The 17,040-nt window shown below is 44.1% G+C and overlaps 1 protein-coding gene across 3 annotated transcripts in view; it reads left to right on the forward strand.

Moving 5' to 3' along the window:
* The window catches only part of IRF2 (interferon regulatory factor 2), an 82,109-nt gene that overhangs the window by 47,025 nt on the left and 18,044 nt on the right, over positions 1-17,040 (forward strand). For all 3 annotated transcript variants that reach the window (XM_006130171.5, XM_006130172.5, XM_075930285.2), the window contains exons 3-6: positions 3,272-3,371; positions 4,586-4,762; positions 7,439-7,485; positions 12,894-13,008. In XM_006130171.5, coding sequence (XP_006130233.1) covers positions 3,272-3,371; positions 4,586-4,762; positions 7,439-7,485; positions 12,894-13,008 — 439 coding nt within the window. The remainder of the gene's footprint in view (positions 1-3,271; positions 3,372-4,585; positions 4,763-7,438; positions 7,486-12,893; positions 13,009-17,040) is intronic.

The raw sequence follows: 17,040 nt of genomic DNA on the forward strand, positions 1-17,040 counted from the left end.
CTTTGAAGATGATTGCACAGTGACCATGCCCCACATTCCATCTGCAATGACAGCTGCTGTCCTATGGGGCTGGGCCTGACTCACTCAGCATTGTGATCTGATGAGATGTGGCAAAGCAAGCCCATCCTGCAGCAGCAGCTCCTGTCCCCTGGAGCTAGACCCAGACAGTATAACCAGGGGCATAAGGTGGCAGAACCATTCAGATTTCCCCAGAAGGCTATTCATCATGACAGCGGGATGACTGGGCCAAACCTGAGTGATGCTGCAACCCCATGTGCCAGGTCACAACCCCCAGAGTGGGTCCCTGGGTCCAGTCCTAAGAACAAGAGCCTGTGCTGCAGGAGAGGTTGTTGGGTTTTTTTTTCTTCTTATACATTGATTATCATTTCATGTTACTTTGAATTTTCCAAAACAAGGGCTCTAGTCAGAGTGGACAAGAAACTCAATGTGAGCTCTCTGAGGCTGTGTCTAGACTACATGGCTCCATCGATGGAGCCATGTAGATTAGGGTTGTAGGCAAAGGCAAATGAAGCTGCGATTTAAATGATCGCGGCTTCATTTACATTTACATGGCTGCCGCGCTGAGCCGACAAACAGCTGATCAGCTGTTTGTCCGCTCAGCGCGCTAGTCTGGACGCTCCCGCGCCGACATCAAAGCCCTTTGTTGGCAGCCCCGTTATTCCTCGTGGGACGAGGTTTACCGGGGCTGCCGACAAAGGGCTTTGATGTCGGCAGGGGAGCGTTCAGACTAGCGCACTGAGCGGACAAACAGCTGATCAGCTGTTTGTCGGCTCAGCGCGGCAGCCATGTAAATGTAAATGAAGCCGCGATCATTTAAATCGCGGCTTCATTTGCCTTTGCCTACAACCCTAATCTACATGGCTCCGTCGACAGAGCCATGTAGTCTAGACATACCCTGAGAGATGTTGCACAAAGGGCGGATGCAATCTAAGGATGTATAACTAGGGGATAAGTGAACAGGAACAGGGACGCAGTCTTGTTTCTATACAGAGTCAGAGAAAGTCAAATAGAAAATAAAACATATTTTTAACAATGAGGATTATTAATCATTGGAACGCAATAGTAATGTATGTACGTTCTCCACCATCTGTTGATGTCTTTAAGATCAAGACTGAATGCCTTTCTGGATGATGTGCTTTAATCAAACACATTTATTGTGTACAAAGCAAGAATAATGGTGTGAAATTGAAGCACCCATGTTATGCAGGAGGTCAGACTAGATGAAATAATGGTCCCTTCTGGCCTTAAAAGACTATGAATCTCTGAGTGTGGTCTCTATTAAATTCTATAGACGTTAATTTAAAAACCTAGAAAACTCAGATTAAGTTTCTGAAGTACATAGCTTGTGTTTTATCCCTGTTTGATTGTGTAAGACATTTCCGCAAAGTGTACGTACCGCCATCTTCAACATACATCTCTGTGGAGCAAATCCATCTTTTATTAATGCAGAAGGTATATAGTAAATAACCTGCAAAGTAAAGAAGAAGATAATTATATATTTAAATCTGCCTTGAAAAAATCCATTTACTCATCTGGGCAAGTATTTTGTTAGTGCCTTAGGGATGTAAAATCCTGGTTAACTAACTAAAGTGGGATGTGGCTGGAGCAGCTCTCAGCTTGCAGGGCTCCTACCCCTGTTTGCGGTAGGTCCTCTGTTGGGGCTATCTTCATTGTTGTTAATGTAGGTAAGTGGAATTTTGTGCTAGGGCTGATACATTTTCACAACAATTTTTGAAACCATGTTTAGAGAGCATATCTGAACCCAAACTTTGATGGTGCTTTTTTCTCTTGCTTCATTCTCCATCTCTTCCTTTTGTTTCAGCATTGATTTGTTGATTCTCTTGAATATATTCTCCTTTGCTGCATGACCATCTCTCCCTTTGGTACTCCTCTTAGTTCATGGCACATGTGTTGTGTATTATCCTGGGGAATGTTCTTTGAAAAAGCTTCAGGGCAGCACTGAGCAGCTGCTTGGGAGTGCTAAATCATTGACTTAGCCACTTCCTGAGTCACTGTTGTGTTTTGCAGTGTATTGCTGTTTGTACTTCCTACTGGACAGTGCTGGTGGAGAGCCCTGATAGCTCTGACCTGCATTAAGGCTCAAGGCTTATCCTTGCTGGGTTTTGATGCAGTGGTGCCTTGGACCCAAACATGGTGGGGTGGGCAAAGACCTGATGTCTTAGATATGATCAGTTATAGTTGTGGAAGGAGAGCTTCCTTTTCAGGCTGATCACTGTCTTACAGGGGAGAAAATAAGGAGGCAAATGGAATAAATAAAGGGAGGTGGCCTATAGAGAGAGACTGAATGGGAAGAATGATGAGAAAGAGGAATGGATATCATATGTTAAAACTCTGCTTGTACCAAGTTAAAGGGAAGAGAGAAAAATGAAAAAGGAAGAAAATGAACATAGTTATATGTCTGAACAAGAGAGAGAGACATTTGAATGGAACCAAAAGCTGAAATAAAAGGCAGACTCAGAAAAAGAAAATATAACTGAGAGATGAGAAAAGAAAGTATTAGTTTTATAAAAGTATTACTTTGAGAGAGAATATATATGAAATGTAGACTCAGCGGAGCACAGAGAAGAAAATAAAGTGGTACTGAAGGAAGAAGAAGAGAAGAGGAAATATGAGCTACAGTTTGAGTTACTTTTTAAATTATTTAATCAAAATGCATATAATGCATTGGTTACAATGTTCTGAGATGTAACTTTAACAGAAAACAAAGAGTACATTCTTCTGCTCTGTATTAAGATACTAAAATGATTCTTATTCCACCCCTTCTGCATCCTGCTTCCTTAATGACCTTTGATTTCTGCTGTAAAAGATGCCATCACATTTCACTATATTATTGTGTCTGCCTTGCCTCACCCAATTTTAGATGTCATCATCTCCCACTGTGTTGGTGCTTCACAGGTTAAATGTTAAGCACTGGCAAAGGCACCTTGATTTGTATGTTTCTAACTTTGTGGTGCTGCATGTTTTATACATATGTCATCTTGGAAACCTGCTAAATTTTTAGTCCATAAAGGGGCACCTGAAGCTCTTTCGATCCTGCTCCCTCTGATACCAGTGGGTATTTTGCCATTGATTTCACTGATAGCAGATTTGAGCCGTAAGGAAGAAAATGAAACAAAACATTTGCAGATGCTGGAACTGTTGGATGTGTTTTTAAATGAGTGGATTAAAAGTCCTCGGAAAATCTGTGGGTTAGTCAGTGTTGACATATTCTGTTTGTTTTTCTTTCTAGGAGAAGAAGATTTTTCAGATTCCCTGGATGCATGCTGCACGACATGGGTGGGATGTTGAAAAAGATGCTCCTTTATTTAGAAACTGGGCAATTCATACAGGTATTAAAACTCCGTACTGGAGACCAGATTTTGTTTGCCTTTGTGTTTCTCTTACTGATTTGCCCTTTTGTTTTGTTTGAATGTAAGGGTCTAAATCTATGAGGTGCTCAGTGCCTCTTGTGATGTCCTTGGTACCTTCCCAACTTTATTGATGGGCTATAACTTGTTTCCATTGAAGACAACTGTGAAACTTCATTGACCCAAATGAAAACAAATTGGTTCAAAATCAGTAGGCATGGAGATGATTCAGTAGCCCTTATACTCTTGAATTTTAATAAAGGTTTGAACTAGGCATAATATAAGTAAATGCTGTAAAAACGTATTCACATTACTGTACGGATGTTAAAATGTGGTTACTTTCCTAATCAAGCAGTTGATAGATTTTTTTTTTTTATCAACTTTTCGGTTACTCGATAAGGATAGGCAGTCACAGCGCTCAGTCTGGCTCACACTACATAACCTCCCCTGCTGCGGCTCTGCATTATAATGGACTGGGCAGCCAGTGCATGAAGACACTGGCTCAGTCCCTGCTCTTGCAGGTCTCTGGTGAACTGGCATAACCTCCCCCACTGCCACTCTGCATGCTAAGGGACTGGGCAGCCAGTGCGTGAAGATGCTGGCTCAGTCCCTGCTCCTGTGGGTCTCTCTTGAGCCTGCATAAGCTCCCCCACTGCCGCTCTACGTTGTAAGGGACAGGCTGTCTTAGCACCCTGGCTGCCCAGTCCCTTACAATGCAGAGCCGCAGTGGGGGAGGTTACGCAGGCTCACGAAACATGCAGGAGAAGGGACTGAGCCAGTGTCTTCATGCGCCAGCTGACCAGTCCCTTAATATTGCAGAGCTGCAGTGGAGGGGAGGGGCAGGATGCAACTAGTCGATAGTGCTAACCGATAAGTTCCTGCTTATCGGTTAGTCGATTTGTGACTTACATCCCTACATTACTGTAGCATTAGATCTGATATGCAACACCCACACTATTCCAGCTCTAGGCCTTTCTTGAGAAGAAGCTGCCAATCATATAATCTAGAGATGTGCATGAAAATGAAATCACCAAATGTCCCTTCTTTTGTGACCTAAACTGTGGTTTGAATTTGTGTTTCCAGAATCAAAAAGGAGGGCTCTGACACTAACTCATGGTTACTATTAGCTCTCCTTGGGCTTTGGAAAAAAAAAAGCTAAATATGTACCTAACTTTCTTTATTTTCTTACTTGTTAGGAAAATTTCAACCAGGAGTAGATAAAGCTGATCCAAAGACATGGAAGGCAAACTTCCGATGTGCTATGAACTCCTTGCCTGATATAGAAGAAGTCAAAGACAAAAGTATAAAGAAAGGAAACAATGCCTTCAGGGTTTACAGGATGCTACCCTTATCCGAAAGACCTTCCAAAAAAGGTAAATTAAGGGACCCATGAATGTGAAATCAGTGTTAGGTACCTAACTGGATCTTAATTTGATGATGGAGACATTTATTCCAGAATCTGAGACCTGCCAAAGATGGCGGTTGCACCTTGGTAGTTATCCAAAATATTCCTGAGTTTAGGAAATTTTCTCTCTCTCACTCTCTCACTCACTCTCTCTCTCTCACACGCGATATAATGTTTGAAGATCAGGTATCAGATATACATTGGATTCGCTTCATTGAAGACAATAGAGCTATATCAATTAGCATCTGAGGCTCTGACCACAGATATCTGGTCTGTTTCATATGTGAAGCAACAAGGAAACATGTTATGGTCAAAGTGTAACATAGAAATTCTGATGTTTGCTACATTTAAAACTGAAAAGCTTGCTTGCTTCTACAGGTTGAAGCTCTCTTAACTGGGATTCTCTGGTCTCGCAACATCTGGACCATGGATGTTCCAGGACCAGAGAGTCCTGGTGGAGAGCTAGCACTGGGCGCCCTGCAAGCTGGCACGGAAGCAGGAACCCAACCTACACCAGAAGGACAGTGGGAGTCCCACGTGCGATAGTGGGCTGCCCAGTAAGGCAGCAGGAGCTGGGTGTACGGAGGCTGCGGGGCTGCCGGGGGCTGCAGTGAGAGACTGGCACACAGAAGCAGTGGAGCTGCCGGGCGCTGCAGCTAGAACCTGGTGCACATAGGCAGTGGGGCTGCTGGGCGCTGCATCAGGGGCTGCCAGGGCAGTGGGGGCCAGTGAGAGGGAGGAACCAGCTAGGAGACCAGCAGCGGGGCCAGGGCTGGAGGGAGCTGGTGGCAGGGGGGCCAGAAATGACCTCCTCTGGTCTGGCAAAATCCCTCATCCGGGACTGGTCAGGTTCTAAGAGTGCTGGACCAAGCAGGTCCAATCTGTACAATGTTCCAAACATTTCACCTCCTCTCTCAGAGAAACAAATTGACCTTTCCCCCATCCTATGAAGTTCCTAAGTAAGTGTCCTAATTGAGTGTCATTTAGCACTAGAACAGGCATACTAGAAAAGCAAATGCTTTGTAGCATATCCTTCCTGCCCGCTTTGCCTGTGCAAAAAAGAACTCTTTCTGAAAGAAGTGCTGATGGGTAGTGTTCGAAAAAGCATTAATCTATGATAAGTATCTGCCTTCTTATCTATGGAGAGGGTATGGGGTTTGGAATGGAGGTTGGGTTCAGAAGGGAGCTTGGGGTAGGTGACTGGGGTGCAGGAGAGAGTGTGGGGTCTGAGAGGGAGTTTTGGTGAAGGAGGGGGTTGTGATCTGGGGCAGGAACTTGGGGTGCAGGGTCCAGGAAAGGGTATGGGTGCAGGAGAGGATTCTGGCCTGGGGCAGAGGGGATACAAGATCTGGAAGGGAGTTGTGACCTAGAGGAGATCGGGAAAGGGGGTACAGAAGGTTTGGGTGGTGGCCTGGGGCAGATAATTGGGGGGAATGATAGGGGAAGGTGGAGTGCCAGAGGCAGGATCTTGCTAGGAGGCGCTTACCCAAATGGCTCTCAGCCAGCAGCTCTACAGGAACTTAAGGAAGGCTGGTCAAAACATCTGGCTGCTCTATGTGGCTCTGCTCCAGCATGTGGGGAGGGGACAGAAGGAGAAGAGGAAGGGAGGGAGGAGGCTTTGCACACTGTCCCTGCCCCTGAGCAAAATTTCTCAGTGCTTATCGGCTGGAAACTGGCCAATGGGAGCTGAGAGATTTTGCTGGAGGGCGGGGTCAGCACACACAGCCTCTCCCTCTGTTTCCCCAGTGTCCAGAGCAGAGAGCAGCTGGATGTTTAAAGTGGCATGAGCTACTCTGTGCAAAAGGATCTTGGGGAGGCAGCCGCAGGCCGTATGCGGCATGTTGGTGGGTTGAAGCTGCATTGCCCACCCCTGCCATAGTGTGTTCATAAGGGAGAAAAGATCAGGCATCTTCAGGCCTCTTGGGAGATTTCTCTCTGATAAAGGTATCCTCCTGTCATGGAAGGAGATTAGAGGAATTGTGGAAAGTTATGTTTTAAGTTATGTTTTCTTCATAAACAGTGGCGATGAATTTCAAAGAAAACAGAAAATACAACTAGACCTAGTGCTTCTCTGCAATCTGCTTCCCATCCTATGTCATTCAGCCAGTTTCTGCCCCAGATCCTAGGTTGCCTACCTGAGTCCTCTATTCCTATCTGCCTCTAGATACCTATTGCTCCTTTTGGCCACTCTGTTTTTCCCAGTCAGTCAGAGATTCCTATGCTACTTTCTATGCTATCTATCAGGAAAAAAAGACCATTTATAGGTGCTGCAGCTAGTGATCCTGGGGGTGCTGCCTCACCCCTTGGCTTGAAGTGGTTCCATCACATACAAGGTGTACAGTTTGGTTCAGTGGCTCTCAGCATCTCCACTGAGAAAATTGTCCCATCTTTTCTGGGGCTATTCCATGCCTCTTGCCTCCAAGCCAGGCTGAATTGAGGGGGTGATCTACGTGTGGTGAACTGCATATATTGATGCCTCAGAGATAAAGTGTGTTCAGAATTAAACAGCACTGTATGACATTTCCTAGTTAACTGTTTTGTTTTGGTTTTTTTGGCTGGGGTGGGAGCATGGGTGTAAGAGAGGTGATTGTTTCTCTCACAATTGGTTGTAACAATCCTTCCTTCCTTCCTTCTGTTGCTCCAGGAAAAAAACCAAAGACCGAGAAGGATGACAAATCCAAACAAATTAAGGTAAGAGTTGGCTGTTCCACAGTGAGAGACACTCTAGCTTGTGTCAGTAATTCTGTTATAAGAAAAGTTATACTCAACCTAAAATAGTATCCGAGCTACTTTGCAGTTCATTCCACCATTTTTCTTTGCTTGTGGTTTCTCGCATGTCTTCAGAATGACACACATTGCATTTCTTTAACATGGAGTTTGTTGAAACTGTGGCTGATGTGATCAGACTAGCACTTGCCTTTGTGTTGCAGCTGGATATTGGGAAACCAGCAGCTTCTGGATATATTTAGCAAATGCACATGTATGTTATTAGAAATAGAATAAATATGTAGGGAATGGTCTTAGGTAACAAAAACACCCAGGGTAATTAATTTGTGATAGCGTTGTATTGGAAATTAGTTTGTAATTAGATAAGAATGGTAGCTCTGATATGGTTCCAGACTGTATTCATGACTCCTTTGCACATGCCTGAACTGAGATTGGAGTTCCTGCCAAAACATATTGTGGGCCTGAACTTGCAAATGCTCACTACCAATAGTTGTGCTTCCTATCTGGAGTAGTTCCATTGAAGTCATTAGAAAGACTCTGACGCATTCTACAGAGTAAATGTTAGCAGGACTGGGCCGTAAGCCAGAACAAAATCAGAAGTCTTGGTCAGAAAAAAACAATTGAAAACAAAGTTTGCAGTCTCAAATCATTAGCAGGACATAGGGCAAACCCTGCAACCTTTTCTCAGGCAAAGCTGACATTGAAATCAGTGGCCACAATAACAGCAAGTTACCCTACAATTTGAAAACTGACAGAAATCACAACTCCTTTGTACAGTATGATCTGTAGCAGTATCCAGTAATGAGCAACCGCTAACTTCCCTGATACTCCCTATTAAAAAAGACGCCAAATTCAGCCCTGACATTAGTAGGTTCAGCTATGTCAGGATTGAGTGGGAATTTTGTCTGCTTACACCAGAGGAGAATTTGGCCCTAGCTGTTTTGAAGTCAGCAGAAATTCTGCCTGAGTACATATCGCAGGGTATGGCCCTGTATTTTCCCTAATTAAAATGAAAGTTTTGAGGAGAAGGAACTAGTTTTTATATATGTGTGAGCTTCTCCACTTAGTAGGACATGAGAAAGGATTTTATGCATGATGATCTCTAAGGCCCTTTTTGAAATGCAGCCTTGTTAAAACTGAATTCTGGAAAAAATTCTCCTGATGCATCAAATTCTCCACAGTTGGACAATAGTTTTCAGTGAAGGGAGATGGCAAACAAAACAGTGCTTGCATTTGTGTCACTTAATACATAAGCATACTTAATATTTAAAATATCACTTAATTGTATTTTTACTGAGTTTAAGATTGTTTTAAGACTACATTATTTAATTGTTATGCAGATTACATAGCCACCAGTATTAATTTTAATGTATGTGCCAATCATCATTTGCACCCAGAGAGATGCAAATTGCCAGCAAAGAACAAATGCTCTATCCATACTTTCTCTGATCGGAGTAGCAGCTGGTGTCTTTCAGTTATGTTATCCTGTAACACTGGAACATTTTAGCTGTTTGTCTGTGTTTGCAGCCCCCTCTTCCAATGAGCTCTCAACTGACCGGCCTCTTTAAGCTGGAGCCAGGATGCTCTATCCCACAGTATTCTGGCTTATTTTAACAACTTTACATGTGCCAATTTTAGATTTGTTTATGTTTTAAAACGATTGCAGTTTCTATACTTGACAGCTATTAAAATGCCATCAATTATTAGAGGAGGAGGAGAAGTGATCCTTAACTCAGACCCTGCCAGATAGATGAAGGATGAACTCATTTACAAATATGTTATTTGAAAATTGAAATACGCTTATCATTTTCAAGTCTACAGAGCTGTGGGTTTGATTTAGATTTTTTTTTTAAAGAAAACTTTGTACTTTACCTTTTAAATAGTGTCTCAATCTCATGGGCTGCATCTAGACTGGCAAGTTTTTCCGCAAAAGCACTTGCTTTTGCAGAAAAACTTGCCAGCTGTCTACACTGGCCACTTGAATTTCCACAAGAACACTGACAATCTCATGTAAGATTGTCAGTGTTCTTGCAGAAATACTGTGCTGCTCCCATTCGGGCAAAAGCCCTCTTGCGCAGAGGGCCAGTGTAGACAATGCGGTATTATTTTGTGCAAAAAAGCCCCAATCGCGAAAATGGCGATCGGGGCTTTCTTGCGCAAAACCAAGTCTGGATTGGCACGGACGCTTTTCTGCAAAAAGTGCTTTTGTGGAAAAGTGTCCATGCCAATCTAGACACACTTTTCCGCAAATGCTTTTAACAGAAAAACTTTTCCGTTAAAAGCATTTGCGGAAAATCATGCCAGTCTAGACGTAGCCATGGAGATTGCTGGGAAACTTTTCCATGACATGATGCCTGTTAAAGTGCCTGGCATAATTCCATTGTCTATAATATACAGCAGGAACAGATGAAGGACTGGAAGCTTAGTGCTCAAAGGGAGCTAGGTTTGTGACATGGTGCCTAACTTTTAGTTGCTCAGAAAAGCACGGGAACAACACTTCAATTTGCAATGCTTGAGTTACGCACCTTGGCTTCCTTATACAATACGGCTACTTTCGAATGATATTCTTAAAAGCCAACATGTGCAGCAGGAAGCCATCTAAAGCTAGTTGCAGGGAGTTGCTGACAAGAGGATTGTATTTTAAGCCTTGCCCCTGTTAGAGAGATAGGTGCTCAAGTCCATGCTGCAAGGAGATGCTGATTTCTGTTGGTGCTGGTGCTTTATTTTATCTTTTAGAAGTGTTCTATTTAGCATTTTCCAATTTATGGTAATTTACTCAGCATCAACTGATAGCAAGAGAGAATCTGTTTTTCACTAGAATTTCCACAATCAATTCTGATTTTTTAAAAATCACAGAAAAAAATTGGTGCATGTCTCAAGACAATTTGGGACCATTTTGGTTAGTTCTTGCTGTAAATTCATCCTGCTTGTGTCCACCTGACTGTTTTTAGGCCATTCCTGTCCCCAGTGAAATCAGTTAGAATTTTGTCATTGATTTCAGTAAGAGTAGGATCAGCCCTGCTGTAAAAAGAGTAAATGGTGGTTTTGGAATTGGTTTCATAGCATTAGGCATGGCATATGGGAATTGTAGCAGAGAAATAGCCCACTAGAAACATTTCCAGGACCAAGATTATAACTTACAGCCAAAGGTGAAAGTAGGCTAGTGTGCCCCAGTGCAAGAAAGGGGCAGTGCCGCAGGTGCTCTGTTGCAGATGGAAGCATGGCGCACGCTCCCAGGTGAGCTCCTTCTAGCTTTGGGGATCCTAGCCTGTCCTGCTGGCCCCATGCTGCACCAGCTAGAGGCAGCAGGTGCACGCGAGCGGTGCAGGGGGCTAGCTGGGATGGGGGCACTGGAGATGGAGGTGCATGCTCCTAGACAGGCTCCTGCTGCAGCTGCTAGACTGTCCTGCTGCCCCTTGCCATGCTGGCTGGATGCAGCACAAGCATGTGCTGTCCCTGTGGCATGTGGCCCCTGGGGGGAGGAAGCAGTGGAGGAAGGGTCTTTGTGCACCACCATTACCTGCATGCATCACTCTCACAGCCACAGCTCCCTTTGGCTGGTAATGGGAGCAGCGCAAGGCAGGGACCAAGTAACATGAGACCTCCGCCCCAGCCCCTTGACCTGACTCCTGTGCTCCCCTCTGTTTACAGTACAGTAGCCAAGCTTTGAGCTGTTCTGAATGTAAGCAGTACATATTATCTAGATGATATATGTGAAAATATTTGCTTTATAATGACATACATCCACAGACTCCATTGTTCCCCAATTAACAGTCCCATATGCTTCCTCTTTTCCACAGTTCCTAAGAGTGTGTGCATGCATAGACTATAGCCCTGATTCATTTCTCATGCTCATTTTTTTAAATCCGGAGTGACTTCACTGAATTAAATCAGTGTTAGGCAAAAGAGAACTGCGGCTTAAGTAATGTAAAATATAAGTTTGACTTTGTATAGTCCAGATCTTTCTTTGCTGTGCATGGATTCTATGTGATGGACCAGTGAAAGTTGTCACCATTCATCCTTTCCAACTGTGGAATGAGGACTGATGCTGATATTTGCATATAAAAGGCCTGATTTCCATTTATGCTAGTTATTAATCTGCTGTGTCGGAGTACACAGTCCTTCAGGTGGGATTAAATTACATTTCATTCACTTTAAGGCTCCATTTTAAATAAAAAGAGGTGTAAATAAGAATCAGGACCAAAAATAGAAACTTCCTGGTTGGTAGTACTGCAACTATGCCTGCCAAAAGCTATCCAGTTACAGCAAGGCCATTAGAAAAGAAACATCACACTGCCCCCACAGTATCTCTTGACACCATGATCATGGAGTTTTTTGGATTTACAGAGGGAAGGACTAGGAACAGAACAGTTGAAGTCTAATTCACCTTTTCCTTGCATTTGTGCATTCTATTATACCCAGGCATCGTGAGTATAAGACACAACCAAATCAAAATGGTATTTTTTTACATCTGTTTTGCACTCACTTTGCTCAGATGTAAATGATTGCACAAGTTTCACGGCAAAATTGAAGCAGGCTCATACTATACTAATCCTGGCGTTGTCCAAAATGAGATTTTGTTCTTTATGTTTTATAGGCCTGGTCAGGCATCCAGCAGGAAGGAAGGCTGATTTTTTTTAAGTTAAAGCCTGCTTTAAAAAATTGTGATAGCCTGTTGAAGAACGTCCCAGTTTTGTAAAAGCTTCTCTCTCTATATGTATTTATTATGTATAATCAAAGGAGATTTACATAGATTTCCCAGCTAACATACAGCAAATGCATAGACATATGTTATAGGTCGAATAGGTGTTGTTTTCCCAACAGAATTGTCTTATCACAGCAGTTATGATGAAACTTAGAAGGTTTAATTTAGAAATAATGCTTTTTTTTTTGTTTTGGGCTCTTGTGATAAAGAAAAATTAAGGCTAGAATTAGTAATTACTGTACAAACACCTTGGGTGTTATTTACGAAAGGATTCAGTGCTGCAGTATGTTTGGAAAACTATGAGGATGAATATTTAATAAAACATTTTTAAGGCAGTTTGGCAACCTCATTATCCCGAATGTTAATCTTCTATAAGAATTAGCATATTAATTGATCTTTGGAGACTCACTGTCAATGTAAAGAGTGACTTTTAGCTTCAGTTTAAATGGAGAATGCTTGGAAATATAGTTATCTTTGTCCTCCTTTTGGAGAATTTAAGTATTGATATTCATCCTGCTTCTACCTGGGGTCAGTGAGTATATGATAGGCAGATACTGACTTGATTATGTTGCTGTTCTTGGCACAAAGATATGAATAGGGAATAAAGTCAAAATTGCTAATATAAATCAAAGCTAAATCTGACACAACTCCATTATTTTCATTCTAGCAAGAACCAGTCGAGTCATCTTTTGCAGTAACTAATGGAATAACAGAGATCTCGTCTGACTATTATCTACCCTCCACTATAAAAAGTGAAGTTGACAGTACCGTGAACATTGTAGGTAAGTGCTTTCAGTGCATACTTCTCATGAATGTGGTAAACCAGTGTGTATGCGGTCTTTAGACTTTAAACGCCATAGATGGTATGAGAATAGTACAAATGACTGCATGAAACTGACCCTAGCAACAGTATTTTATATTTTGGAGTATGCCAAAGTTATAAAATGTGGTTCACAGGATCAGGTTTATGGTCTAAAGGTATGTCACAAAACCAAGATATGAGTTCAGGTTTCTAGCTTTCCCTTTCTCCAAGGCTAGTAAGGGTTGGGAGAAACAAGCTCATCTTCTCAGGGAAGAATAAAGTACTTTTCATCCTTTTGGTGGCCCTTCCTAACATTACCTAATTCCAAAGAGAACCCTATACAGTGCTCTAGAACCATAAGAACAGCCATACTTGGTTAGACCAAAGGTCTGTGTAGCCCAGTATTCTGTCTTCCAACACAGGCCGACACCAGATGCCCCAGAAGGAATGAACAGAACAGGTAATCATCAACTGATCCACCCTCTGTCGCTCATTCCCAGCTTCTGGCAAACAGGTTGATATTTTATCCAGTGCATGATGGGTAGTAACATTGGGACATAGAGGGTGACGTTCTCATGATTCCAAGATGGCTTGAAGGGCTTTATTCAGGTAGCCATTTTGGTGGTGATTGAAAAATTGTTTTACATATTAAAAGATTAAATGTGGTTTGACCCATTTTTTTAATCAGCACGTCAGTAACAGAGTATATTGCTAACATCAAAGTGTTAACAGCGAAAATCAGTGAAAACTACATTTAAAACTGGTGCACTAGGAGTTAGCTGTCAGAGTAAAATGTGAATACTTGGTTCTTAGCAATGTAAATTGGGTTATGTTTTGACAGCTCTTTGCTGCAGTTATTGTTACAGTGAGGTTCTTGGAAATGGAATCCAGTCACCAGTTGGCCTAGCATTTTTTTTCTGTATCAGATGAAGTGTTTGAAAATACGTTAATTTGCTCTTTGGTCTGTTTTAGTTGCAATGGCTTGTTTTATGTCGTGTTTATTTTGAAAGCCAAGTGTAGCTTGTTTCACTCAGAGACATATCTGATGGAAAATTTATCGGTGTTCCAGTGTCCAGGGAGCAGTATATTTAATTGCACTGTGCTTTTGTGAGCATGTTTAGATTTCTGCTCCTTCTATCACAGAGGGTCTTAAAATTAGCATTGGAGGAATTCCAGCACTGTAGTAAAACGTATTTCCCAAGTAAGTTGGACCCAGGCTCAAAAAAATGGAAATTTGAAATACCTTATTTACTACTCCAAGCAGTTTTTTAACACAGAAAGCAAACCCTCCATCCCCCCCTTCCTCCTCCCCCCCCCACCCCACCACACACACACACACACAAAAAACTTTCCAGGAAGAATAGATTTATCCTCTGTGTGCTGGGGAGGAAGAGGGAGACAGCACCTGAAATGATTCTAGCATGGTACAGCTGAGGCCAAGCCCTTGGCATTTGGTGCTGTATTTTTGCTGATGAGCACTGAAGTTATCTCTTGGGGTTGGGAAAGAATTCTCCAGGTACTGAAGAAAGATAAGGCCGTGAAGGCAGATTATTCTTAATAAGGCATTGCACAACACAGCAGTTTCACACTGATAATGAACATGGGACTCTCTCTCCTCCCACCCTCAGCCCCAACCACCTCTCTGCTCTTGTTGAGAATTTGCTGCAGAACTAGGAAAAATGTTGTTTACAGTGGAAATTAATATCTGGAACAAAATGGCAGGAATTGTAAATCAGGCTACTTTTAAAAAGGCTAGTCAAGTGTATGTTTGAAGTTACCTTTGCTGGGATTGCCTCATAAAATAAGCATTCTAGTTTGGGGAGGATTAGTTGTTTGTCTTTTTACAGGACAAAAGTGTACACAGTTTTTTTAAGTGGGGAAAAATACTTCTTTCCTTCTTCTTGTTAAATACTTTTGTTAAGAAGAATAGTATCTGCAGTTATGTCACCTCTGAGTATAATTATTAACTCTGTCATACATTCATTTATAATCTCAGCATCATTTTGGGACTAGAAGAAATCTCTCCCCTGGATCCCTCGTATTCCAGTATTGTATAATTCTTCTTCGAGTGATTGTTCATGTGTATTCCATTAGGTGTGTGCGCACAGCGTGCACGCGCCGTCAGAAGCTTTTCCCTCAGCAGTACCCTTAGGGCCAGCAGGGGAGCCTCCTGAGTGGCGCTGGTATACTGGCCCATATACAGGCAGTCCCCGGGTTACATGGATCTGACTTACATCGGATCCCTACTTACAAACGGGGTGAGGCAACCCCACACTAGCTGCTTCCCCCCAGCAGACCAGGGAGACGCGAAGCTAGCGCCCCCCCCCCAGCAGACCAGGGAGACGCGGAGCGGCTTTTTCAGCAGACACCTCAGCTTGAGAATAAAGGACTGAGGGAAGTGAGGTGTGGGAGAATAAAACTGAGCTCTGGAGAAATGTTTGGCTAGAGTTTCCCCTACAGTATGTACCAGTTCCGACTTACATACAAATTCAACTTAAGAACAAACCTACAGTCCCTATCTTGTACGTAACCCGGGGACTGCCTGTATACCCCTGCTGGCCCCCTCACCCACTCAGTTCCTTCTTACCGCATCATGGTTGTCTTCCACATTGTTCTTCTCATTCTTTCAATTAGTCTCCAGCTAAGTAGCTGCAAATTAAGTTAAGGACTCTTTTGTTATTTTCTGTTTAGATACTCCCCGCCACTTCGTGACATGTGCCCACGGCAGGGCATGCCTGGTCCGCAAGGCTTTAAGCCCTGCAAAAAGTGTCACAGGCCTATGCCCTGTGGTGATCCCCATTCATCGTGTCTAAAGTGTCTGGGGGAGGCTTACCTCACAGAAGCCTGCAAGATCTGTAAGGCCTTCAAACCCTGTACTAAGTGTGAGAGGGAATCGCGCCTCAAAATCCTGCTAATGGAGGCGGCTCTCAGGCTGGCACTGGTGTCGGACCCGGCACTGGCCTCTAAAAGCGCACCAGCGTTGGTGCGGGACAGTTCTGTGCACTGCGCATCTCCTGCACCGCAGAGGTCCCAGCACCGGTCCCAGTCTCCAGCACCTCAGAAAAAGAGGAGACCTAACAGGGGCCAGTCCCCATCCAGACATGCACCCTCTGTGCACCCTCCCGCGGGGCACGTGGTGCCGACGAGTCCGGAGCCCAGGCCTTGCAGGTCGGACAGACCTTCCTCCCAGTGCAGAGAGATCAGTCCTATGGAAGACTTCCTTGAACCCTCCATGCTGAAGGCCTTAGAGGCAGCGAGGGTCCTCATTGACTCCTCTCCCTCTCCTTCCCCCACCCTGATACTCTCCAGACAGCACGGAGAGAATCAGCACCAGCCTCCTTCCAGGACATCTGAAGGTCGGGTGCAGGAGGTTGGACGCCACCGACCACCCCTACAGACCCCAGCGGCGCCGTTCACAGCACCTGCCACCGGGATGTCCTTACCCTCGCTGCCGCCCCAGGTCGTGACACCACCGTTCAGCACCGCTACCAGTCCAGGGGGCCCTGGCACCTACCTCTGCATGGGACGCCCACACCGCCATGCCACCACCTCCACCTTGGCACCGTGGCAAGCCGGAATCTATGGCCAGACAGGCGATAGCTTTGTCGGCACCTGTGTCATTTCCATCTTGGTCTGCCTCAGCGTATTCATCTGACTCTGAGGTGGAATCCACCTAGTACTCAAGGGGTTCCCGGTCCCGTTCGCAGCGCCACTCCCGCTCTCGGCACCGTTCCTGGCACCGCAGCCCTCCTTACCTATACCAACAACAATGGACACAGCCTGTTCCTGTGCCAATGTTGCAGCAAACGTAGCCCCCCATAATCTCTGAGCCAGTGGCCATTCTGGACACCCTGGGCGTACCACCAAAGCCAGGATGTAGATCCACCCAGGCTGGTTTCCGTCTCCTCAGGCCCATGAACTCCTCCTTTGGCAACACTTCGGGCCAGTTGCTACCTCCTGATCAGTCGTCTCCAAGCCCCGGGGGAGCACGGCTCTGGTGAGCCAACCTCCC

The sequence above is a fragment of the Pelodiscus sinensis genome, chromosome 4 (assembly GCF_052426305.1).
Source record: "Pelodiscus sinensis isolate ZL-2025 chromosome 4, ASM5242630v1, whole genome shotgun sequence".
Taxonomy (NCBI): Eukaryota; Metazoa; Chordata; order Testudines; family Trionychidae; genus Pelodiscus; species Pelodiscus sinensis.